Source organism: Grammomys surdaster, unplaced genomic scaffold (assembly GCF_004785775.1).
Source record: "Grammomys surdaster isolate TR1022 unplaced genomic scaffold, NIH_TR_1.0 64, whole genome shotgun sequence".
Lineage (NCBI taxonomy): Eukaryota > Metazoa > Chordata > Mammalia > Rodentia > Muridae > Grammomys > Grammomys surdaster.
In genome coordinates this window covers 3,058,684-3,085,509 of record NW_021604566.1, presented here as the reverse complement: position 1 = coordinate 3,085,509, position 26,826 = coordinate 3,058,684, and the positions used below count along the sequence as shown (strand labels likewise).

At 44.9% G+C, this 26,826-nt stretch overlaps 1 protein-coding gene across 4 annotated transcripts in view; it reads left to right on the top strand.

Annotated features, from left to right (window-relative positions):
• Window positions 1–236: 236 nt before the first annotated feature.
• Window positions 237–26,826, top strand: part of Chd7 (chromodomain helicase DNA binding protein 7) — a 118,304-nt gene continuing 91,714 nt past the window's right edge. For 2 of the 4 annotated variants that reach the window (XM_028769148.1, XM_028769145.1), the window contains exon 1: window positions 237–2,027. In XM_028769148.1, coding sequence (XP_028624981.1) covers window positions 384–2,027 — 1,644 coding nt within the window. In that variant the 5' untranslated portion in view covers window positions 237–383. The remainder of the gene's footprint in view (window positions 2,028–26,826) is intronic. The other 2 variants (XM_028769146.1, XM_028769141.1) reach the window with 2 other exon arrangements.

Genomic DNA, 26,826 nt, shown 5'->3' with positions numbered 1-26,826 from the left:
TTTCCACGAACCGATCGTAATGCTTGTGGCAGAAGCTAATGAGTTTCCCTTAAAGTGAACTAGATTTGTAAAATACAGCTCAGCAAGGGCCTGGGTTTGTATTGTTGATGGGAACTAAATTCAAATGTGTAAAATACCGGCAGCTTTTATCATTTGTTCCTAATTCTTTGTTTTCTTTTTTCTTTCTTCCCACCTCCCACTCCCTTCCAGGACCTATATCCAGACTTCGCCCGACACTGCAGGGGCCAAGAGAATTAAGGAAATCTAGAATGACATGAAGAAGATTAGTTAAGGATTATAGGTTTTGAGGACAAGCACCCCAGAGAAGTGAAGCACAGACAAGCTCACAAGCTGTGTTCGGAGGAGCCGTGTGTTAGAAGAAGATGGCGGATCCAGGAATGATGAGTCTTTTTGGCGAGGATGGGAATCTATTCAGCGAAGGCCTTGAAGGCCTTGGGGAATGTGGCTACCCTGAAAACCCAGTGAATCCCATGGGTCAGCAGATGCCCATAGACCAAGGTTTTCCCTCCTTGCAGCCATCCCTCCATCATCCTTCCCCTAATCAGAATCAAACCAAGTTGACCCATTTCGATCACTACAATCAGTACGAACAAAAGATGCATCTGATGGATCAGCCTAACCGAATGATGGGCAGCGCCCCGGGGAACGGATTGGCATCTCCACACTCGCAGTATCACACCCCTCCCGTTCCCCAGGTGCCACATGGAGGCAGTGGTGGCGGTCAGATGGGGGTCTATCCCGGCATGCAGAACGAAAGACACGGGCAGTCTTTTGTGGATGGTGGCTCCATGTGGGGCCCCCGGGCCGTTCAGGTACCAGACCAGATACGAGCCCCCTACCAGCAACAGCAGCCACAGCCAGCTCCGTCGGGGCCACCGGCACAGGGCCACCCCCAGCACATGCAGCAGATGGGCAGCTATATGGCACGAGGGGATTTCTCCATGCAGCAGCACGGACAGCCACAGCAGAGGATGAGCCAGTTTCCCCAAGGCCAGGAGGGCCTCAGTCAGGGAAGCCCTTTCATCGCCACCTCAGGACCCGGCCACCTGTCCCACATGCCCCAGCAGAGCCCCAGCATGGCCCCTTCCCTGCGCCACCCAGTGCAGCAGCAGTTTCACCACCACCCCGCTGCTCTCCACGGAGAATCCGTTGCCCACAGTCCCAGATTCTCCCCCAATCCTCCCCAACAAGGGGCTGTCAGGCCACAAACCCTTAACTTTAGTTCTCGGAACCAGACGGTCCCCTCCCCTACTGTAAACAACTCAGGGCAGTATTCTCGATATCCTTACAGTAACCTAAATCAGGGATTAGTTAACAGTACAGGGATGAATCAAAATCTAGGCCTTACAAACAGTACTCCAATGAATCAGTCCGTACCAAGATACCCCAATGCTGTAGGATTCCCGTCAAACAGTGGTCAGGGACTCATGCACCAGCAGCCCATCCACTCCAGTGGCTCACTTAACCAAATGAACACACAAACTATGCACCCTTCACAGCCTCAGGGAACTTATGCCTCTCCACCTCCCATGTCACCCATGAAAGCAATGAGTAATCCAGCAGGCACGCCTCCACCGCAAGTCAGGCCTGGAAGCGCCGGGATGCCAATGGAAGTTGGCAGTTATCCAAATATGCCCCACCCTCAGCCATCTCACCAGCCCCCTGGTGCCATGGGAATCGGACAGAGGAATATAGGCCCCAGAAACATGCAGCAGCCTCGTTCATTCATGGGCATGTCCTCGGCACCCAGGGAGCTGACCGGACACATGAGACCAAATGGTTGCCCTGGGGTTGGCCTTGCGGATCCACAAGCAATCCAGGAACGACTGATACCCGGCCCACAGCACCCTGGTCAGCAGCCATCCTTTCAGCAGTTGCCAACCTGTCCTCCACTGCAGCCCCACCCAGGCCTGCACCAGTCTTCACCTCCACACCCCCATCACCAGCCTTGGGCACAACTCCACCCGTCACCCCAGAATACCCCGCAGAAAGTGCCTGTGCGTCAGGTAAGGGGGGGGATACAGACTGCCTGCCCCGCGTTGTGAAACGCAACGCTGTTAGCTTGTCTAACAGAATTATCCTTTGTAGGTTGCCTCAGAGTCACCCCACCCGCTGTACTCACTCACTGGTTCTTTCATTCAAGAGTTCTTTAATCACTGTCCTGGGAATCTGCTGGGTCTAAAGCTCCAACTACATAGTGGTAGTTGAGTGAGACTAGGTCCACTCGTTAGGAAAAGATTCTTTGTCACTCCCCCCCCCCACCACCACCTTTTCTCTGTTTGAAGAGTACACTGTAACTTGGTTTCCAGCAATTGCTTGTGCATTAGTATCTCTTCTATCTCCCTCTGTTTTCCTTCTGTGGGAAGCTGTGAAATATGTGTTTCTATAGTACTTAATTTACCGACTGTTGAGAGTGTGAATTTACGTCAAGAACTGTAGGAAATGACAGGGAATGGTAATTTATAGGAGTTGGTTTGAGACTTGTGTGCTAACACCGAAGGATCACGAGGTTTTATAAGTTAAGATTTTTTTTTTTTAGCTTTGCCAATTTATATTTACAGAGGCATTCCCCTGCACCCCCACACTTTGTGTATTTTGGTCTACCTGTGAAGAGCAGTGTGTATATGAACAGATTTTTCTTTGTGTATATTCATTCCCCCTGGGCCTGCAGGTCTTCGTGGGAGGACAGGGCACAGCGGGTGATTTCAGAGCTGTATGGCATTCTGGTTCTTCCTGATGGACTTAATCAATTTGGGAAACCATGACTTCTGTGTGAATACAAAATAGAGTGAAAGATCAAGATCACCAGTGCTGCCGGGCAGTGGTGGCGCACGCCTTTAATCCCAGCACTTGGGAGGCAGAGGCAGGCGGATTTCTGAGTTCGAGAGTTCCAGGCCAGCCTGGTCTACAGAGTGAGTTCCAGGACAGCCAGGGCTACACAGAGAAACCCTGTCTCAAAAAACCAAACCAAACCAAAAAAAAAAAAGAAAAAGAAAAGAAAAGAAAGAAAAGAAAAAAAACCATCACCAGTGCTTATGTGACAGATGTCCTGGAAGAGGAAGTACCTCTGAAGGAAGAGTGCTTGAAATTCCAGTAAACTTTCCTTGGGGAAGTGATTCCTGCAGATATTTCATGTGCTTTAAGGTGATTTCCCCAAACGTGCACCTGGAGTTGAGTTCTCTGTAGGGAGAAGCAGCTTTGAGAGGGAGGGCTCGGGCCAGGGAAAGGATGCTGGTCTTGTGTCCTGTTTTACAGAATTGGACTTAAATGAAGAATTAGTCCTGGTGATCATGTCATCTTTAGAAAGATGGGTGAGCAGCAGGCAGTAGGAACCAGCTGTCCAGGCTTGTGAAGACAGTTGGAATCAGGGATCTAGCTGGTAGTGGAAACAGAGAAGGTTGAAGCTGGGTGAAGGGCCTGCCCTCAACAATGAATTCAGTGCTGGGCTTCAGCCTGCCCTTGGTTACCAGAGCAAAGGTATAGTTGCTTCAGTGTGGTACACCCAGAGTCTCAGGAGCACTTCGGAGGTGGCTCATCATACACACCCAGTGTATGGAGACAGAGCAGACTTCCCAAGAGACAGAATGGTCATCCTTCTGGAAAGGGATCCTGGGAATCTTCCCTCACCCTTTCCTCCAGCATACCCAGAGGCTGAGAGGAAATGGGAAGACAGCTGCCATCAGAGCTGCAGGTCCTGATGGAGAGCCAGTTTCAGAGCCAGCTCTGAGGTTTTCCTTCCTGTTGACTCAGGATCTGTCCTAAGGTGGGACCTCAGTACCTGGGGGCAGAAATGAATGTGTCCTAGTTTTGGGAAAGTATTATGTTAGTAAAGAAGGGATCGTGCTGAGAGGTGGTGGTGAGCTCCATTAACCCCAGGCAGAGGCGGGTGGATCTCTGAGAATTGGAGGCCAGCCTGGGATGTGCAGAAAACCTTGCTTAAAATACAAAAAAGTTTGGGGGAGGGTGCGGGGAGGAGGAAGTAGAGGGGTCTTTGCAATGGTTGTTTCTGACTTTTTATCTTAACGGTGGGAAGGCGAACAGTTTGTTGGGGCTCCCTGAGGATATTGTGGTGGCCCCCAGAAGAGAGCTCTCATCACTTCCTGTTTTCAGAGGACAGTAGTGGCCCTGGCTTCTGAGCCCCATGGGTACTGCTGTCTGGGTACCCCATGGGTGTTGTGTGCTATAGTCTGGGAGACCCCAAGGATACTGCTCTCTAAGTAGGCATCTCAAAAGACAAGGTCGCAGGTCCGGACATTTGAACTGGTGTTTCTTAGCAGGTTCAGTTCTGTTTGTACTTTTCTTGACATTTACTTCCCTATTTGTGTTTAACTTGGTAACCTCTTTGGTTTTTGAGGCAATCAGTTGTTTTGAAAAATAAAGTCAGAAGGGTGTTTGAATCCCTGTTGACCCCTAAGCAGCTTGGTGGTAATAATCTCCCTGAACCTGATCCTTGGATGAGACCAGAATGGGAGCCGCCTGAGAGGCTCAGGTGGGGTAACTCGACCCTGGCAACGCCCTTCTCTAGGATATAGTTTATGACCTCCTGACACCCAGGCTTCTTATAGTTGTTATTGCATGTGTAGATAATGTAAGTTTAATTTTATTTTAAGGAATCAAGTTGCATATTACGAAGTTTCACTTAAGACATAAAATAGTAAATCTGATTTGCGCTGATAGGTACTCTCCCCCAAGTCCCCCCTCCACACACCACACACACATACACACTCATCTTGCCAAATGTGAAGAGGTTGGTTGTGGATAATTCAAAATGCTCTCATGTGATCTAGTCTCTCTTTCTGAGTAACTCAGCCTGGGCAACTACATTATTCTAATTGTGCTTTCCTTTAGAACTACCAAATCCATGCTGAATTTCATGTAAGGTACAGTGGTAGTTCATGATTGTGCTGGGCATCAGGAAAGCTAGTCCATTAGTTTGAAATATGCGTGTAATTTGCCCACTGAATTCCCACAGTCATACAAGCTTGTTCACTCGTCGTGAGTTTTTCCAGTGGACCCATCCAGCCCTGAGCCCTGGCAGTCCTAGAATTCACCCTGTAGACCAGGCTGGGATTAAAGGTGTACACTACCACAGTCCAGCAAGTTTTTGCACTTAAAAAAAAAAAAAAACCAAGTTGTATTCCTTAAATATTTCATGTAGAGAAAGCAATAACTCACTGCCATTTGAAAGAAGTTCTGATATCAAAGGCCCCAGCCATAGTAGTATTTAGAAACAGTGGTATGAAGGAAAAAGTACAGGCTTGGAGCCTGAGCTTTTGATAACACATTCTAATCCCTTTACCTTGAGCAACTTCCTTAGCCTCAGGGTCTTCATGTTATTATCTAAAGAACGGGGTTGCTCTACCTTCTGGGTGGGAGCACAGTGACTTTATCGGGTCTTGTGAAAGCCCAGTGGGAACCCCCAAAACAAAACCACTGTCGTGGCCAAGTTAGCTTCACTAATTTTAGTGTCAGACATTATTGTGGTGGTTTGACTTTATTTCCTTGGTTTCAGGGAATATTTCTCCTCAAACAATGGAGGTACTCTCTGTGCTTCTGGTTGAAGGACAGCAAACAGCCTTGCTTTTAGGGGAAAGAGAATGGGGGAAGCAGCTCTCCTTGTTGAGGTATGGAGGGTCAGTCTGAGTTGAGGGAGGGTGAATGGTGGGTGAGGGGAGCAGCTAAGGCTTAGCCAGCTGTGATACAAAGTTGACAGAATGGCTCATGCACTGACATGTGGCATTGAGCACCGGGCACACCCTCTGCTTTGTATTCCTGAGAGGTTGCCAGTGTGGACATAGCAGAGGAGACTGCAACACCAAGGAGTGTGAAGGGAGAGGAGGGTTAGTCCAGGGATAGGCGTCTGTCCAGGTACTGTGCACCAGAATAATGAGTTGTGTCATTTGAAGAGCTTCTCTAAGTGGGCCGTCCCTCAGGTTGTAGCTAAGTCCCACATTGCTCAATGACTGGTATTGCACAGTTCCATGTTTCCCAGTTCCTGGGTCATTTTCTCAGACGAGAAATTCTGGTGGAGTTTTTAGGATGTGAAACACTGTGTTCTTAGAATCAATGTAATTTGGATGTTTATGCTCTATTCCTTAGTTTGACCCTTAAGCACTGACCATAAAGGAGAACAGAAGTTAAGGTCTAGACTTCTATATAATAATGCTCCTGTGCCACCCCACATCCCACCCTGAGGTTTCTAGAAATAAATAAAAGATCTAGAAGATTCAGTGGTGGTTGTTGTTGTTAGCTTTCTGTGCCTTTTTTTTTTTTTTTTTTGAGACAGGGTTTCTCTTTGTAGCCCTGGCTGTCCTGGAACTCACTCTGTAGACCAGGCTGGCCTCGAACTCAGAAATCCGCCTGCCTCTGCCTCCCAAGTGCTGGGATTAAAGGTGTGCTCCACCACTGCCCGGCTTTTTCTGTGCTATCTTATGAACAGTTTAAAAGCCTTCTGGAAAACCTTTTCCTGGAAACCTGACTTAGTCCTTGCCTGATACTCTGGATTTACCCTGTATGGTAGAATCATTAGCCATCATTGTAAATTTGTGGGGAAATTTGACCATACATCTCAAGCCACTGTAATGGAAATTGTAATTAGCAATGCAAAATGCCATTTTTTTAGTGATGGGCTACATGTAATGTTGCCTGTGCCTTTACACCTTTAAACTTGTCTGAGCAAGATGGGAAATAAAAGTCACTGTAAAGAAATCCAGCTTCTAACATGAGGGGAGTTTACAGACACGTTTCCATGTGCACACACCTGCAGAACATGGGCCTCCCGTGTCCTTGCAGCAGCTGGCCCTCTGTTGACAGCGCAGTCTCCCCGCCTGCTGGGGTATGCTGGCTTCTTCATGAACCCTTGGTAAAACTCCTATTTTTGCCTTTTCCTTCGTTTCCTTGTAGCAGCCTAGTGACTCTCATGAAGCCTCTCTTCTGACTGAATTTGCATATGCTTTGGCTTTGTGAGTGATCTCCTGACACCTTTTTCTCTGCTGACATTTCCTCCTCCCCAGAGCTGATTTACCTCAGAGGTCAGAATTTTAGTGAGTTTAAAATAGAAAGTGCCAAGTATAGAGTTAAAGTCCCACAGAAAACATGGATGCCTCGGAGATAACTGTGTCTCTTAGATGGCTTCTGTTTTTTAAAAAGGTACAGTTTTCTGTGATTATTAAATTTGACATATAATGACTTTAGTTTTTCAGTTATCTGTAAAGTTGGCTGCTGCTAAATGTCACAGGGAACCATGTGACTTTGTTAACTGTGTGTACTTGCATGAGTTTGTGTGCATTACATGCATGTAGAAGCTCATGGTGGCCAGAAGAGGGCATCAGATCTCTAACTGGGGTTATAGAAAGTTGTGACTCCCCCTTGTGGTTGCTGGGAACCGAACTTGTGTCCTCCTCAAGGACAGTGAATGCTGTAAACACTGAGCAGAATCTCCAGCCCCTGGTATCCAAGCTTTAAATATTAAGACAGGGTTCTTGCTTTGTACCTCCAAACTCACTGTGTATAGCCCACACTAACATACAATCTTCTACCTTCTGCCTCCAAGTGCTGATACAGGTTGGAGCCTTATGTCTGGCTAAGAATCTATTGTTAGATACTGTCAATTCATGTTGAATCTTGGGTGCCTCCATTTAACAACACTTTGGAAAATTTAGGATTTGCTCTCCACCAAGCACTGTGTAAAAGGCAGGGATTGACAGTGTGATGTTCGGTGGATGGAGGCAAAGGCTTATATTTAGGTAGGCCTGGGATTTTGTTATTTCAGCATAACATCCTGCCCAACATTTCTCAAGTATTTATTTTGCTATTTTATGACATATATAACATATATAGTATATATATACACACATACATACATATATATGTATGTATGTGTGTATATATAAGATACATATATATGTATATATCTTATATGGTGTGTGTGTATCAGAAATTGTTTCGTATAATTATGGCACAAGTTCTCCAAGACAGGTTCTCATCCTTTCTAAGATGGATAAGGATTCACATTGGTAGGTAGCATCAGCAGATGAAAACTGAAAGGTTTGAATACATCAGAGTTCTCAGCATCTTTCTTGAGGGGGAGATCACTGAGAGTTTGTTTATTTGAACCTGTAAGAAACATGGTGTGTTCCTTTGGAAGGTAGCTTGCCAGCCATTTTCAAGATTTTTGACTTCAAATAGTGTATGGATACTGTGAACTGTTAAATTTCTGTGTCAGTGCAGGCCTGTTCTCTGCTGCTGTCTGTAATGCTGCTGCCTATAAGGAAGAAGCTGGCCTTTTACCAGAAGTCTTCGGCAGTCTTCTTCCCTTCTCTCTCTCTCACCCTCTGCTTGTTTATTCGTTATTGTAGCCACCATTCAGAAGTGCTCTGGTGCTACTGTAGAGCTTATTGGTTGGGAAACAATTAATAAGCAGGTTGAGAGAAAATGAGGGAGCAAACATTGGTGAATGTAACGTGGAGAAGACCTGACATCTTGACATCCTAATGGCACTCCGCAGACCCCCTAGTTGGAAATGTAAATCTGTAGATAGGCTCTAAGTACATAAGAGAGATGGTCTTCATCTTCCCTTGCTGCAGTGCTTGCCCTTAGCCCTGTGCTTCTGTCAGAGCAAAAGCTTGGGCTTTTGTCTGACAAACTGGTCTGGTTGAGTGTAGTTACCAGAGTGAGGTCTCAGTTTAGGTTTTCTTTTATTTCATCCTTGAATGTTTTCCCTTTTTTTTTTTTTTCCACTTAAGAACAGGAGAAATTAAGAGAGGCTGGAAAAGTACCAAGAAACAGACACAATTTTACAGAGCTGACACAGAACCAGAGGTCACCATTCTAGCTTTTTGGGAGGCTATTTCTAGCATCAGACAAGTTCTCCAGTTTCCTCGCCTCCTGTTTTCATGTTTGAATGAAAGTTGTGACTCAGGCAGTTTGAACTAAACACTCTCTTTAATGAAGAGCATGCTATTTCTGAGCTGCTGTACTTGACTTAACCAATTCTCTATACCTTTCTGTTTTTTATTGTCTGTATCCATCCATCCATCCATCCATCCACCCACCCACCCACCTACCTACCTACCATCTATCTATCAATCAATAAATCATCTATCTATGTATCTATTTTTATTGCAAGTAATTTGGCATCATAGGTTTCAGGAGATTCTCAAGACCTTAGTGAGGATTGTGTAAGCAAACACTGGCACTCTGAGGTGTGAGCAAGCGTTGTTAATCCCAGTAGGGTTTCTGCCTTATCTGTTTGGTCCACAGGCTGTGATGAAGTGGTAGGACAGGGAGGCATGCTGGGAAGCCTGTGAGGGTTTCAGAAGTACCCCTATCCTGAGGCAGTTCCCAAGTGGGGGACAGAACTCATGATCTGCCTATCTCCTGATAGGCTAGGCTACCAGTTTGCAGCAGAACACAGGAATCTTGTCTTCACCCTCTGGCTTTTCTGGGCTTCTAGCAGCCTTACTGAGTGGTAGGAGATTGCACAGTGTGTTTTCCTGCTAGTGCTGAGTCTTTAGGTTATTAGATCACTCATCAATGAGGGAGAGAGCCAATAGACTTACTGAATATTCTTGACTGTTCATAGACTTATTGAATATTAGTGATATTCTTATGGAATATGAGGATATTTGAATTAAAGTTCAAATTTTAGAGCATGTTTCTTGATGGATTTTTACAGCCTGAATATTCTTTTTAACCTAAGAAAACAATACTGAATCGTGAGATTATTTCATAGCTATGTGTTTGTTTTCATCATCAACTTATTTTAACTTAAAAATAGTTTATTTTTATTACATGTATGAATTTTTTGTTGTTTCTGCATGTATGTATGTATACCACATGTGTGCCTGGTGCCTGCAGAGGTCAGAAGAGGGCATCATAGTCCCTGGAACTGGAATGACAGATGATTGTGAGCTACCAAATGGGTGCTAGGAACTGAACCTGGGTGCTCTTAACCCCTGGGCAACCTCTCAGTACTTCACCGGTAATCGTCAGCCTGTGTGAAGAGACACTAGACTGTACTTTCTCTTGGGCAGCGCCAGAGGTAGGCAGTGGGGAACTGAGTTGGAGTATTACCTTGTCCTCATCATCCTCTGTAGTTGAAGCAATAGACCTGTAAGCACTCTGTAAGGAAGCGCACACAGGAGAGACAGGCTGGGCCACAAGTGGGAGGCGACATCTACTGTACTTTAAGAGACAGTCTCATGAAGGAGCGCTTCTGGGAGCTATGGAAACTTTCTTGGCGTAAAGAGACAAGTCAGACTTCTGCAAGGACTGTTTGATGGTTTAGTTAGGCACCAAGTGTCAGTTCACTTCCATCGGCTGGTGCTCTCTCCTTCCCCTTTGAACATGTGTTGTGGGGACAGGGGGTCCTGTTAAAGGAACACAGCCATGTTCATACTTGGGCAAGGTGCTGTGGCACTTCCTGTGTCTAGTGTCTTTCGAATTTTGACATCTGATTCAGTAGGTTATCTCTCTCTTTGAAAACAATGGCTGAAGGCTTAGCTCAGTGAGGAAATATTTCTAAGTTTGAAAAGATCCGTACTTAGAACTAAGCTCCAAGTTACAGCTTTAGTTTTTACAGGAGAGTTAAAACTCAGAATTCACACAGAAATAAAGTTCCTCCTCTGGGAATGATCGGTGAAGAAAACAAAAATAATCCCAAAACCAGTTAAGAGACTGTTCATAGACTAAAAGCCATCCAGACTCGTGGATTGGTTTCCATCAGCTTTCTACATGACAGCCTTGGGCTCTTCGAGCTCATGTAGATCTCTTGTGAAATGTGAATTCAAGTCTAAGAAGGAAAGTGGAAGAGATGTCAGCATGCCTCTTTTCCTGTGTCACCTGACACTCACTATTTGATGTAATGCCATCAGGCCTCTCCTCCGTGGCAGAGGCTGCTAGTGGGGACAGGAACGTGAAGCTCCGAGGGCAGGGGCTTCATGTGCACCAAGAGCTCCGGTTTCCCAGGCTCTCCAGTCTTTTGTTAAGTCACTGAGTGTGCTTATTTTTATTAAACTCCGGTTTCCGGAGGATAATAAGTGTACCAGTTTCGCAGGATTATTATGGGAATTAAATGAGATGATAGTGTGGAGTTTTTAGCACAGCATGTGACACGCAGTAAGTGCTCAGTAAGCGTTAAATACCTTTATCATCTCTGTCGCCCCAGTGGCCGTGGAAGAGGATTCTTGGAAGGGAGTCTTTCTTATTTCATTCTCTACCTCTCCCCTTAGATTACAAATACTTCATTTTCAAAACCAAGACATCACTAATGCCTGAGAATCCTCAGATATTGTTTATAAGGCAAATGAAAATTCATGATGTTAGGGGATATGAAAATTATCGTGTACATTTCATCTAGTTTTTTGAATTTTAAGAAACAATGCATATAACATATCATTTGCCCTCTTGCGTTTTCCTGGTTTCACTGGAGATGAAAGCCACCTCTGAGTTTAGAACCTCACGTGGCAGGCTAAATTGGCATCCTGTTTCATATTGCTAGGGAGCTTTGCTGGTATCCCTGCATCCAGCAGGTTAACCCACTGAACCAGATGCGGGTCAGCGTGCCACTGTATATAGTTCAGTGGTACAGACTCTTCACTGTGCTGTGTACATTTGAATGTAGACAGCCTCAACTCCCATGATCCACGCCAATCTTCTGTTGTTTCCAGTGTCTTCTGTATGTTCCCAGAAGCCTGGGATGAAGTTCAACTTTGTGCAGTGAATGAGTTTCTTTCTAAACACACTGAAAGGATAGCTGTGAATTCAGTGAAAGCCGTCTGACAGTAGCTTTTTCATGTTACTTTAGCCTACGTCTCCCCCCCCCCCTTTAAAAAGTAACTTCACATGCTTTAAAACAAGAGAAGTGTGAAAACTTAGCTGCATAGTAGCTAAGTTAAAAATCTCCATGAAGGCAGTTCACATTTTCCAAAAGTGAGATTTTATTTTTGGACACAGCTTTTGCACAACTCGTAACACCATCTCCACACACGGTGGACTTGAGTTAGAATTGGGCCTGGAGTCTAGTGCTGTCTTCTTCAGGAAATAATACAGTCACACTGAAGATTATTAGCATATAAAGGGAAAAACCCATTTCTTTATCATATTCAAACTTCATGTGCTACAGTTTAAATATATTTAATACATTTCTTAATGTCTTTATACATTATAAGTTTTTAAATTGTGTTTTGTTTTTGTCTTTTTCGAAACAGGGTCTCTATGTAGCCCTGGCTGTCCTAGAACTCCCTCTTGTAGACCAGGCTGGCCTTGAATTTAGAGATCCATCTGCCTCTGCCTTCCGAGTACTGGGGTTAATGGGCATGCATGTGCCACCACTAGCTGCCCATTGTAAGTATTATTTTCAATAAAAATGAGATAAAAGTAAATTAGAAATTCTGTTTCCTATCAATTGGAGATGTTTATAAAAATTTTGTTCATTTGCATATGTTGCTTTATTGAAATGTAGTATTTTTATAATCTGTGTATAAAATATAATGTTCCCCTCATTTATAAAAATGCTATGGGATGATTTCAATCTAGGCCGTTGCATACTTTTATTGAGTTTTAAGTTTAAGAAAAGGAAAAATTGTAAAGTAATATTGTGAACTGAAGTGTGTCCAGAAGTATCTCACGTTTTCTAAGTTGTTTTGAACAAGAGTATGCCCTGTTCTTTGACATCAAGCTAGTAATGAATTTTTGTAGAATTGCTGTGGCCTAGTCCTCTTTGAACTTTTTGATGAAACAGTCTTTATTTACTATCCTGAGTTTGGTGGTTGCTGCTACACATAACTACTGTATCCTTTAAGCTGAATGAGACCTAAGACCTGAAGCAGTCCTAGCTGTTATTTTAAATGTCTACTTCCTTTTAGAAACCAATCAAGTATAACGAAGCAACTTTTAAATTGCCAGAAAGTAAGATGTAGGTCACAGTTCACATTAGAAGTTAAAAAGTTAACTGTATAGATAGCTAGTGTAAGTTTTATGTTCCCAGTCTCATTTATTTATTTCTTTGTTTTTGAACACAGTAAGTACTTCCTGTCTATAAGCCCCAGGGATAGTGATAGGCTATGGTCAGCAACACACTGTAGTGCTAACTCACCTCTTTTAGCTACAGTCGGGTAATCGAGTTAATCCTGCTGGCTCTTGTTTAACACAGAATTTTTTTTAAAACAAAAACATGAATAGGTGGGGGTGATACTCTGGAAAGGTTATTAAAGAGTTTTAGTCACATGCGTGTACTATGAAACATTTGAAACGAAGGCAGGTAGAGGCACATTGCTCTTCTGGATTGCTGGCCTTCTGACTTCAGTCAGGAAAAACTCATTTGACAGGTCTTTAGGTCAGCAACAGACTAATAATTTTGTGAGCACATTGTATATGTGATCAGGTTGTAGTTGAGTACAAAATGCTTGATTTTATATTGTGTGAATCTCAATTTTTAGAAAGTCTAAAATACCAATTTGTATCTCATTGCTAGAGAGGAGAACTCATCAGAAACCAGAAAAGGATGCTATGAAGGCTGAGTTCCTAACCCCTGTTCCCACCTGGATAAACTGCCTCCCCCCAAACCCTCCAAGCTTCCTGCCAGTCTCCAGGGCATAGACATTAGATCCAGCCACCTTTCTTGAAAAGTGAGTGTGCTCTTTCTGCTGTCAGGCCCTGGAGCTGCTCTCAGGGGTGTCCACGATGGCAGCCTGTAGCTGCCTGCTGTTAGGAAGCTCTTGGAATGAATGTACAGGGATGGTTGAAGGAGTCTACCTAACAGTTCAAACAGAAGAAAAGGTATGTGTGTGGTAACAAGTGTAATTTGTTTCGGCAACAGGTCCAGACCCATAATTGATAGAGCTAAACTCTTCAAACTCTATTATCTGCTAAAAGAATTTTTAAAGTGTAAAAGTTATGTTTACATTAATATGTTAACAGATTCAGCTGCGTGGCTACCAGTATCTCACTTAAACAGCCCCTGTTGTGGCTTGGATGGACTTTTTTTAACTACAATTCTGCTTGGCTCTTTTGAGATGGATGAAACTGGGGTTCTTATACTTTGGGACCATGAACTGTAATGAGACTGGGGACACAGAAAAGGACATTTTGATGAAGATAAGTATTGTCGGAAGAAAGAGATGGCAGAGAGGAGCAGAGCCACGTCTCCTGGATGCTCTCCTGGCTTCTCTAGGGTTTTCTTTATCCTGCTTGGAAGGCCAAAGAGGAGAGGCACTGGTGTCTCTAATATTGTTTGTTCATGTCTTCATCTTGTAAAGAAAAGTACCCCAGCTGCTGGTGTGGCCCCTGGCCCATGTTCAAAGCATTTGGTCCGGAGACTATTCGTTGTACCAGTGGCCAGAAGGAGCTGCTGTGTGCCCACACAGGCAGGGCCTGGAGGAGTTCAGAGCAGGTTTTAGATGGAGAGCTTGAGTCTTTCTATGAAGTGTGATAGCTACTCTTGTGTACTTCAGTGAAGTGAGATGATAGAAACCAGACCAAAGAAATGGGTCGACTTCCACGGGAGTGTGCCAGCGCTGAGTCCCTCTCCGTTTTAAGAGGTTAGACACCATCGGTAACTGTCAGTGCTGGGTGGAGTGTGCTCGGACATGGATTCTGCTCCTCCTTGTGATGATAAAGCATGGCACAAGAGTAAGCAAGAACACACATCTCCCCAGTTCTCAGACCACCCCATCCCCGAGACAAATGTTCATCCGTTCACATCTGAGTTATATTTAGAGCAGCAGGTCTCTGATGTTTTAGTTACAGGACCCTTATATTGACGGATCCCAAAGTCTCTGTGTTTTTAATGGTTATATTTGTTATTTGCTACATCAGAGATTAGAACTGGAGAAATTGAAAAAAAATTAATTTACTTAAAATAGACCATTACATTACCACAAGCAACATTTGAAAACAAAAACTATTTTCAACAAAAGAACTGAATAGGAGAAGATCATTGTTTAATATTTTTGCTAATGATTAATGCCCTGTTTTCTAGGAGGCAGCTGGGTCCTGTGTCTGCTGTTTCGGGCTGTTGTTTTGGTTGAGATATGTGAGAGTTATCAGCCCTCACACACATGTAATTATGAGAGGGAGGAGATAATTATAGATATTCCAAAACTCTACAAGTGCTTGACTCACCTGGACTCTTAAGTGTTGGTGGGAAGGTGGGGGATAATGCCAGGCCAATTACAGATTTATAGACTGTTAATTAGAAAGTGTGGGTCTGTACCCACTTCTGAGTGCCTTCAGACCCATCCCTGATTCTGTAACATATGCTATTTTGAAAACATTCATTGGATTATATTCATCTTCTGAACTTGTTTTATCAGAAGTACTTAAAGATTGGAAATGCATCAGAGCCCTAAGGAGGCCGACGTAGGACAAGCCCAGTTCAAGGACAATAAATCTATAGAGATAGGGTTAAGTACACAGCATCAGTTAGCTTTATTTCAAGACAATGCCTGGCAAATTCCTGAGTGTGACTCTCTTTGGCTTGTCTTTCATCCTTTCAAATTAAAGTAATGTTCCACAAAGATGGACAGCCTCTTGAGTTCTAGTCAAGTGTGGAGGGCATGTTGTGGAGGTAGCCCTCCTGCTCCTGTGTGTAGCTGTTCTGTTCCGTGTGGACTTGCATTTTCTCCATACAGAAGGTCAAAAATCATTATGAATAATAAAAAAAAATCAATTTCTCCCGTGTTGTCAAGGACATTCCTAAGTCAGCTCCCTTCCTTTCCCGAGTGCAGGTTGTTACACATAGGAATGGTGACGATTACTGTACAGCTTGCTGGCCTGCTGGCCCGGTGGTGGCACAGGTTTATAGCCATAAGAATGGTAATTATTGTATAGTTTGCTGTCCTGGTGGTGGCGGTGGCATTTGTATCATTGTGTCAGCACAAAGTGGACAGGCCACGTCCTTGTATGTTATAAAGAAACGGTGTTTGTACAGATGCCCTGGAAGAATGCTGGGGATTCCCAAGTATCCACCAACCATGCATTCTACTGCCAGTTGAAAGAAAATCCCTAGCACCAAACAGCTTTCCTTACAAAACAAAAAAATATATTGTTATCTGGAGAGTGGGCAGGTAAAAAAGAATGGAGGTGTTCACAGTCAGGAAAGAAAGAGGGATGGAGGGAGGAAGGCTGGTGCTCAGCTCCTATTCCTGGGTTATTTAGCCTTGGACTTAAACCCAGGGGATGTTGCCATCCATATTCACAATGGGCCTTCCTTCTTTAGTTAAGCCTTTCTGGAGAAAACCTGTAGGTTATATGCTGTGGTGAAGGAAAAACATGTCCACTATAGTAGGGAGAAGAGGAAAAGTAGCAAGAAAGACTGAACCAAAGCAAGACTAGTCCAGGAATGCAGACAGCAAACCCTGCAGCTACAGTTCTGGCATCTGGGGTTAGTCATAGACTCATCTGGGAGTCAGTAGCTTTAGAAGCCCTACTCCCTTAGCTCCAATGCGGATGGTCTCTGGGGCTAGTTCCATTTCCTGCCTGCAACTTTTCTTGGTGGGGATGCTACGGCCCTGGCATATCCATATCCTCGGGTCTACATACAGTGCAGGTTTCATCTCCCAGCTTTATGCAGGGCAATGTCTCCTATTGCCAGATGGGGCTACACCCCTGTCTCCTATTGCCTCATCTCACTGGCCTTCTGGACTGTTGTCTTAGGTCCCCTGCTTTCGGTTCTGTCATGTCTGCCAAACTAGCGCAGCTCTGAACTGAACCATGTTCTTCCCTCGCCTCGTAGCACGCTCTCCACGCCTTCCTGCCTCACTTGCTGCCATCTTTCACTTCAGACTTGGGGAAGGGCAGTGAGCAGTAACCACATCAGGACCCATGTCATCTGGCCATGAGATATCTTCTGCTGAGTGACAGCCCATTACCTTTGAGTTTAGTTTCCCCTAAGTTCTGAGGGCGCAGGCAGAATGAAGCCAGGCTCTCCACCCAGAAGCTGATGTGAAGGAGCTCTAGCCCAGTTTGCAACAGACTCCTTGGTCTCCTGAAATCTTTAAGGCCGAGGCCTGCATTGTCTACATATCTATCAACATTCTGATCTTTGAAATTCTCACCAAAACAGGTTTCTTCAGCTCCTCTATGGGGTTATAGGCTATCCTTACTTCCCAGCTCAGAGCTGTCACAGTTCTCCTGTGAAGCAGTTACCAAGTTAGCTTTGTCATAGAGACTTTCTATATTAGTTACTATCCCTTTTTTTCCTTTTTAAATTAAGACTTTACAAATAACACCATCCAGAAAAATGTACAGATCCAGAGTCTGTATCCTGGTGAACCTTTATGCAGTTAGAATAGCCATTTTGAAATTGCAGGGCTTCACGCTGGATTTTACACTTATACTGTCAACTGCATTTTTTATGCACTTATCCACCACTGAAAACTGAAAACTCCACACTAGAGGTGAAATTAGAAAAACGATTAGTTTTCTGTGTTGATTCATGTTTCATGCCTATTGCCTGTAGTCTGTCCTGTATCATCTGATGCAGGTTTACCCTTTTCTGTTTGTCTCTTTATGTTATTCTGTACCTACAAGTACATTTGTTTATATATGTGCCAGGATCCACGAATAAGAGAGAACATATGTTTCTGAGATTGTGAGACTTCACTAAGTATGTATTCTATTTTCCTGATTCCTTTTCTTCAGAGCTTAATAGTATGACAGTATGTAAAATGGAATACTGTTCAGCTCTACTTTTCTTGTTAATGTGACTATCTAGTAAGAGCCAAGCATAAGGGAGACAGGGCTCTGCTTTGGCACATAGCATGGGGGGATGCTATCCACCATGCAGGGAAGGCCTGGCAGCGTTGTGCAGCGGAAGTTCATGTTACTTCCATAGCAGGAGGCACAGAGGGATAATGGTCTGGAGAACATTTGTCTTTGTCTTGTTTTGCTGTAAACAAGGTCTATGCAGCCCATAGACCTTGCTGGCCAAATCACTAAAACAATGCTTTTTTTTTTATTGCTATCCAGCCATATAGCAGCCTTTCCTGTTAATGTGTTCATACCAGTTTATACAATACAGAAAGTCACTGTGACAAAACTAAGTTATTGTACAACTTTTCATTTTTCTTACATTCACTTAGCTCAAGGTGTAGTTTTAAAAACTCAGGTAGCTTTTTACCATCTTCACAATAGGGAACTTAGGTAGATACGTAACATTCAGAATCCTTACTGATTACTCCGTGTGCAAATTATTGTGCCAATAATTGTGAGAGACAGCAGTGATCACAGAGCTAGCATTCTAGTGTGAGGGACAACTAGATCGTGTGTGTGAATATTACCAAGTGTTGATATGAGCTGGAAACACAGGTGAGAAATGGAGGAGAGAAGCTTAGAAGGTACTGATTCGAGTAATTTAAATCAAGAGGCTTTTTGATGGAAAGAATGTTTTTGAGAAGCTGACAGTGAGCAGAAACCCTGGATGAAGTCTTAAGGGGCAAGCACGAGGTGTCCAGAGAAGAGTAGCCATGCATGGACCCTGAGCCTGAAACGTGAGGCTTAAGCCAGTAAGCTGCACTGTCTGTGCTGACGATGGGAAAATGCTAGGCACGACTGTCACAGAGATACCTGGAGACAAGGGGAAGCAGGTCACTATGGGTTCTGGTCAGGAACTTGAAGTTAACCCCGTGTGAAATCCACACCCCATTGTGCATTCTGTCGGGTGCTGCTGTTCTTTCTGAGGAATGGATAGGAAGCAGATGCAGTTACATACGGGGGCAAACTGGAGGCTCTTTGCTTCAGTTGATGGAGCGAATACTAGATACAATGTTGCATTAATCTGGGCTGGTGGCTGGTGAAAGTGGTCTGGTATTTCAAGGTAGCATTGAAGAGCATTTGCTGATAGATTAGAGATTAAGTGTGAGAATGAGGGAGGGGAAGGTTTTGGCTTGTGTAGTCAGTAGAATGGGGGAAAGTGTAGCTGAAAAAGAATTAAGCTTCTATTTGCTAATCAATCTTCAGATGCTTTCTAGACTGAAGTGGAAGTTTCAGGTGGGATTTAGAATTTAGGATAGCTGAGCTAGAGAAGGAAGCCACAAGCTGCCATCATAAAGAAGATGTTTGCTAAGGGCCTGGATGGGTTAGTTAGAGAATGTGGTTAGTGTAAGGAGGAGGCTGTGTGGTATTTGGCCATTCATGGCTCTGCCCTAGAAGTTGGAGCAAAGGAGACTGATACTTGCTGGGGAGGAATGGAGGAAGCGTGTGTCTAGTGACCAGAGTGCTGAATGGTTTCCAGGCTGGCGTTCACTTGATTGTGTCAGGTTGTCTCTGCCTTCAGGGTGAAGATTGCTTCTTAGCATCATTAGTTTTACAGGTCAGCCACTTCCACGGTCTCACATGCATCCATATTTTTTGTTGCTGTTGAATTGTAGCAGAATTCTGAGTCTGAGCTAACCAGTTCACCTATAGACCAAGCATAGTGGTTCATGTCTGTAATCTCAGCCTTTATGAGGCAGAAGGTTATGTATTTCACAGCTAAGCTGTCCTATGTGGTGAGACCCTGTCTTAAAAGAAAAGAACAGAGAGACATAACAGTAGCGATACCTGATAGAGGTAAGCAGATGGATACAAATAGCCCTGTGAACTGGTAGCTGCCTGTGGTCTTGCAGGAAAATGGGCATGGGGTTTGTAATGCCTTGCTAATGATGAATTCTGTCCAGAAGCTCACAGTATAGCAATGTCAGCTAATTGTCGTTATGACCAATATCACAGTCAAGACATAGGGTCAGTCATAGCGCCTGCTATGTAAATAAAGACCCGAGTTTAAATGCATTTAAAGAACTAGGTGTGACTGCCTGTACCTGTAACCCTGGCATTGCAGCACAGGTCACTGATGGGAGCTCAATGGCTAGTCCACCTAGCCATAATGAGAGACTGTGACTTCAAGGCAGTAAGACAGCAATTGAGGAAGGCTCTTAATGTCTTGCGCTGGTCTCTGCTTGTATGCCCATCTGCACACGTGTATAGGCACAGACACAAAGACCATCAGCTTTCGGTTTCCACTCCCACTCTTTGAACCATTGAAGTCTTCACACATACAAAGCAACCAGTTCCCAGCTCCCCAGCCCCCACTTTCTGTGAGCCAGGATCTCACTGTCTAGCCCAGGCTGGCCTCAGACATAAGAGTCTTGTGTTTAATCCTCTTGAGTTTCACCAGGCCCAGCATAAAGAAATCACCAGTCTTAAAGTATGCGAAAGTATTTATGAGAGGTTGTTCATTTGACAAGCAAGCAACCACACTTCTTTACAGAGTACAATAGGAGAAATCCTACGGTCAGGATGAGAAGCCAGATGGCCCTAGGGGACCTCGGGGTCAGACCTGTGTGCTTTGTGTGCCCACTTTTCTGCCATGCTAATGATGTGAAGGATAAACTGAGGTGTTTTGGGCAGGTAGGGAGACACGGGGCACTTGAAATGGTGAAATAAGAATTTCTTTTAAAATCGTAGATTTTATCTTTCTGATAAAGGTGTTTTGCAGTCCTCTGGTATTGTTTGCCTAGACAGTCCCTTCCGTGAATTCTGATATAAAAGTTCTGCTGCTCTAGACCCTATGACCATACTCCACCGCCAGAGTTATGTAATGTTTTCTGCATTGTGTTTCTTGTGCTATGATCAAATACCTGATGAAAGCAACTTAAGAGAAGAAGGGTTTATTTTGGCTCAGGGTTGGAGGGAGATGGAGTATGTCACGGCAGGGAAGGCTTGCCGGTGGACACTCGAGGTGGCTGATTGTATAGTCTCCACAGTCAGCAAGTGGGAGAGACAGATGCTGGTGATTAGATGACTTCCCCTCCCCCTTTTTCATTTACTCCCAATCTCTAGGATGACACTGCCTACATCAGGGTGCGCCCGTCCCTTCTTACAAACGTGCCCACTGGTGTGTCTCTCTGAGGTGACTCCAAATCCTGCCAAGGCGACAATGAAGAAAAACATTATACACCATCTCATGATTTTCCTAAAATGTAGATGTTTGCATGTGTTAGATGAGTAGCCAGGCTCTTCAGAAGCCTTTAGCCTGGTGCTGGAAGAGCCGTTCTGCCTGGGGTACCTGTCAGAGGGATGGGGCACTGATGTCCCTTTGTCACACAAAGATGCTAAGGTTAGTTTAGGGCTTATTGAGACCAGGAATAAGCCAAGCCCTGTCCTCCTGGCGCTTGCTCTTTCCATGTCTTCTTGGCCTGGTGAACTAGTTGTTGTTTTTAGAATGTTTTCCCTCCAGAGCCCTTAGTCTAGAGAATGCTCCCCTAATTAGAAATCTCTCCCTTTGCGAGGCTGTGCCTGTCTCCCAGTGAACGCAGATGTAGGCTTGTTGCCTGAATCAATCTACACTGTCTGGGTAGTGACTACTGTTTGCTGTTCATTAGACATGGCAGAGTAACATGGGGGTAAAGAACATGGCGGTGGAGCCCAAACGGTCACTTAGTGAGATGTGATAGGATTATTAGTTTTTCTGGGCCTTGGTTTCCCCCTCTAAAATGAGAGTTATATGTGGACCTGTCTAAAAATGCTGTTAGAGGACTCAGGTGATGCCGGCGATGTGCCTGGCCCATAGCAGTTGTCCGTAAGTTACTACTGCAGTTAGTGCTATTGTTGCAGCAGCTCGTGCTAGTGTACTGCTTGTATTCTTGCCGGGATATCCCCACCATTGTGTTCTAAGAGGAATGAGGCCAGGGCTTGTGCCCATTGTCTGTGCCATCACATTCACAGGGCATGGCACGCGGAGTCTGTCAGAACTCAGATATGAAGTGTGCTTATTAGCAAGGTGTTTTGGGAGTATGGGGAGAGAGTGGTGTCAGGGACATCCTACTGCAAAGAAGGGTCCTTGCTGATCCTCCAGATGGCTGGGATGAACCCAGAGCCAAGACGACATGGTAGCAGCCTGGAAGACGACTCTGGAGGGAGGCTGGGAGGTTGCAGGAGATGAGCATGCTGAGTGAGGTTAGCACAGAACCTGGGAGTGGTCTTGGGCGGGGCCGGGAGGTACGAACAGGATGTGAAACACAGAAATGTCTAGTCATGTTAAAAGTACAAAGTCAAACAGGCAAATTTTAGTATAATATATATGTATATATATATATATATTCTATATCTAGTATATTTTATTTAGTTTAATTATAGTATTTTGACGTGTAGTATTTGGCTGTCATTTCAACAAGTAACATTTAATATAAAAATGATGTTTTTGATATGTGTTTGATATGTGTTTCGATTTTATCTTGTGGACCATCTATCATACTATGGGCTGGGCTGTTTCAAGAACCCATGCAGTTAGTCAGTGGCTACCATGTTGAATGGGATGGACCTTGGCAAAAAAAGACATGGCCGTAAGTGTGGAGAGAGCTTGAGGGCTGATGGCTGGCCAGGCCAGGAAGACCGATGTGCTTTTTGTGTGTTAATGAGGCATCAGTTTAGAAGAATTCAGGTGAAAAGCCCATGGTTTTGTCTATGCTTTCTGGAAACGGGATGAGGTGAGCGGAAGAGCCACTAATGGACTTCATGGAATTAGACCTTAGCTCCTGGAGCCCTGTGGGCTCGAGTCCTGGGAAAAGGAGCTGATGAGACGTGAACCCTCTGGGGCCATCTCTCCCAGTCAGTCCTGACCTGAGTCTGCCCCTGCTATGCCTTAAGCTAAGGTTGAGCTCCAGGAAATAATTACCCATCCCCACCCAGTGAGGGCTGTGGCCAGAGATAGGAGCTCGGGTGGTCATTCTCACACATGCCTTAGTCTTTTGCTGAAGGATCAAGGAAAAGCTTTACAGTCCGAGGAGGACAGGGAGCAGGAAGGGGAGAGGGAGGGATGCATGCAGGAGCCCTTCGGAGAATGGAACCTGGGACTCGTTAGATAACTGCACTACCACTGAACTGTACTCTCTCAGCCCTTTTTAATTTTAAAGTCGTGAACAGTAAAGTCAGTCACAAGCCATTTTGGGTATTAATAAAAGTACGCTCATTGTAGCTCAGCTACAGTGAAAAAGGTCTGCACCTTGTTTTGGGGATGAAATTCTGAGCCGGCTCCCAGATCTCTGTTGAGGCAGAGCGCTTCTCGTAAGGCAGTCTGTCTCTTCAGAGTGAAGGGACTGTGGTTACTGTTGGGAGTTATCTGTCACGTCTTTCACGCAGGGTGCACATCTGTCCCGTTTCTACCCGCCCTTTCATTCAAGTTGTTCATTTGCAGTGTGCCAGTCTCTCTCTCGACAAGGAACAGAAATAAGGGCACAGAAATTAGCTTTTTATCCTTTTAAGAAAAATCCCAGTTATCACTTAGTGGTTGATTTGCATGACAAAAAATAAGTGCAGCCCTAAGGATGAGTTTCGCCAAGTTATTTGCGGGGCTGGGGAGACAGGTGAAGCTTGGGCCAGGTGGAAGGGGGTGCTGAAGCAATTTACCAGTGCACAGCTCGGTGCTCTCAGACTAGAGCAGATGTTGCAGCATGGCCTGGCCCCAAAGGCTAAAGTGTACCTTCATTTATATATCAAGAATCTTATTTGCTCAACTAAAAGTTTACTGCCCTGTGCTGGGCACCAGAGGCTCAGAGAGCATGTGAGATGCCCCTGGACCCAGAATGGGGCCCGAGATGGGACATCTGTGCTCACATCTGAGGTGTGGCGAGACTTGATACTCTTCTCAGCACTAAGCCTAAGGAGTGCATGTATGTCCCACGCTCCTGTCCTTCAGGGAGCAGAGAACCAGAGGATGTCTGGAGTCTGACAGTATGGTAGGAGTCCCTTGGCTTTCAGAGGTTCTTGACCCTGCCTGTTCAGATCAGGGAAGGCCCCATGAAGAGAATGTAGTAAAACCGAATGTTGCAGACCAGAGTGTGAATTTATGGAGAGGATTCTGAGTCCACTTCCGTCTATCCAAGCTCTAGATTGGGAAAGAGCAAAGTGCCTTGGTGTGGCTGCCACTGTGGGGCAGAGCACAGTGAAGGTGAAGGGGCAGGTGGCCAGCTGAAAGGTGGCACAGACAAGGGCCTGACGCTTCATGCTGGGGGGTTCTGATTTAAGTGTAGCTGGCAGGGAGCCCTGGGTGGACTGTGCAGTAGTCCGTTTACACTGACCGTGGTCATTTGGAAAGACTCACAGGGCTTTGAAACAGAGATGAGAAGCAGTTCTGTCCAGGCCTGGACTGGAGAAACATGGAAGACACATGTTACCGGGAGAACTTGGGGGAGGCAAATGTTAACTGGTACTGGATGGAGCCAGGAAGAGGGATGGAGGCAGGTTTCTGTCTGGGTTGGGCAACCCAGGTGTGGGAGTCAGCTGAGAAAGGTGACTTTAGTGTGAAGATCCTGAGATGTCACCAAGAAGCCTGGAGTCTTCCTGGGACATAAGCACCTGGCTCTCTCCTGTGGTGAATGGACTCATGAGTGTTGTCAAAACCTAAGAGAGTAAAGAGACAAATCTAAGACAGCGTGGATGAGGGGGCCATGTGGGTGAGAGGGTACAGCTGAAGGAAACGGAGCAGTGCAGTCTCCCACTTGGGGTTTTAAAATTTTTCAAATCTATAGAAGTGTTGGGAAGATAACATGATAAACATCTGATAACAGTTTGGGGTTCTAGAGGTGGGTAGAGAATCAGGAAGTTTCTCCTCCTCTCTCTCAGATGACTGTGGCCATATCAAAGTGGATATTGGACTGGACTGTTGGAGAGAGAGGCCCACAGCTCAGGGCAGAGAATTCTGAGCTGGAGGAAGGATTTTGCAAAGCACCCGGCTAGAGGTAGTGTGCTGACTTCAAAACATGGGTAGAGATGAGAATTGAGGCCTGGAGCACTGCAGAGATGACAGGTGGGGAAGATAAGCCAGACAGAAAGTGCAAGGAAGGAGGGGAAAGGCCATCCTGGACTGCTCCCGAAGAAGCAGCCATGAGTGAGCAGCTGTGTGGGCTGTTGCTGGTAGGTCAGGTGAGATGAGGAGCCAGCCGGTGGGGGTGGGGTCACCTTGGCGAGAGCAGTGTTGTGGAATATTAATGTGGTTAGAGCAGATTGAAGAGCACTGGAGGAGAGGAAGTGAAGACAGCAAATGTCGTTGCTCTTTCAAGGACTCTTCTCTACAGGGGAAGAGAAGCGGTGTGAGAGCGGGAGGAAGATGTGTCAAGAGGCTCAGTAAATATCTGAAATAGTCAGCGTGAGACATGGGGCGGAAGGGTGTGCAGCTGGGGAGGACTGGCCATGCAGGAGGCACATTAAGAAGGAGGTTGGTGGATCAGTTTGGAGAAGATACCTATCTAAGTTACTCCCCAAGACAGACTTCTAAACCACGACTTTACAGAGTTGCTGCAAAGGTTCTCTGTGGAAGCAGCCAGAATAGGGATAGCCTTGACTGTGGGCACCTGCTGGTGCTGATCAGTGCTGCTGTGCCCTGGCCTCTGACTTCTGGTTCTGCTGCGTTGCCCCTGGCTCTTCTGTGTGTGCTGGGAAGAATTTGGGTGCCTGGAGGCTTCCCGGTTATGATGTCGCACGGCCAATGTCCAGCCTCTAAGGTCTCACTAGAGCTTTTCCCAGTGAACCTTCTCCACCTACAGGCTCCAGACCGCATCTGGTTTCTTATGTGGAGTTGAGGCTGGGCAGCCTCAGGGGCCTTCTGTGACTTCTGTTTCTCTCTCTCCGAGGATTATTCATTAGAATATAGGACTTCTCAGTTCACAACCTGTATGATTTTATCTACCTAAGCCTTATTATCTTGGGCATAATGGGTACCATTTTATACACATTGTATTGAGCTGAGACTTAACCCTGTGGGAGGCAGCGAGGATGTGGGTGTGGGTGTGTGGGGGAAGGGTCTCAGAGTTTTCCTTCTGCACCGTTGAACTGATCATTGTCCACAGCCCAGTGTTACTGTGACTTTTCATTGGACATCGCTTCCCTCACCCATTCTCACCCAAGGTTTGCTTTCGTAATGGAAAAAAATACATTTTACTGGAAGGTTTCATTTAGAGTCCCAATTTTAGTATATCTTAATCTAGTCTTCATAGATCTTCAGAATTATTTTGTTTTTGTTTATCTGAGAGACTTCATTAATACTTCCTCTGGAATTATCTCCACTCCTCACACCCCATCTCACAAGTGCTTATTTAACCTCTCCAACCCAACAGTGCCAAACTCCCGTGAGAGAAGAAGATTGTGTGATGCTATTGATACATAAACATTGCTTACAACCTCCCCTTAATGTGAATATCAATCTCCTTTCCCCTTTTCTCTTAAATTATATTTTAAATGAGAACATTAGAACGCAGGTGTTGGTATTTTACACAAAGTGAAAATATCTTATCAGAAGTTACCTGAAGTCTCTTTTAAACACACTAGTGAAGGTAACACATAGACATAGATTACTCAGTGTTAAGTGTTTTCAGATGGACACAGTATCTAAGTGATGCCAAGGGCATTGCTGAGTGGATGCTGGTCCTAAGGCCAGGCTGACTTACACAGCTGTTTAAACTCCAGCAGCTTGGCTCAAAGGGTACTGCTGTTTTATAACCGTATTTAAAAATCTGTTCCTCTTTTACTCCCTCACACTGAGCTCAGAGATATAATGGGACCCATTATAGGTAAAAGGTCTGTGACTCAGACATCGAGCTACTCAAACTCTGGGCTGTTTTAATTGCCACCATTAAAGCTTTAGTACTTTTATCTCATAAAAATAGATATCATTGATGTAAAATGTGTGCCTGTTGAAGATACATGTGTACCTCTGCCCTCATAGTTAGCTAATCAGCCACTTGAGTTCCAAGTTAGTTGGGTTTTATGCAAATGGGAACATGACATAGATCACAAATTTTGTTCTGAGTTAGTCCTTTAATTAAGAAGGCA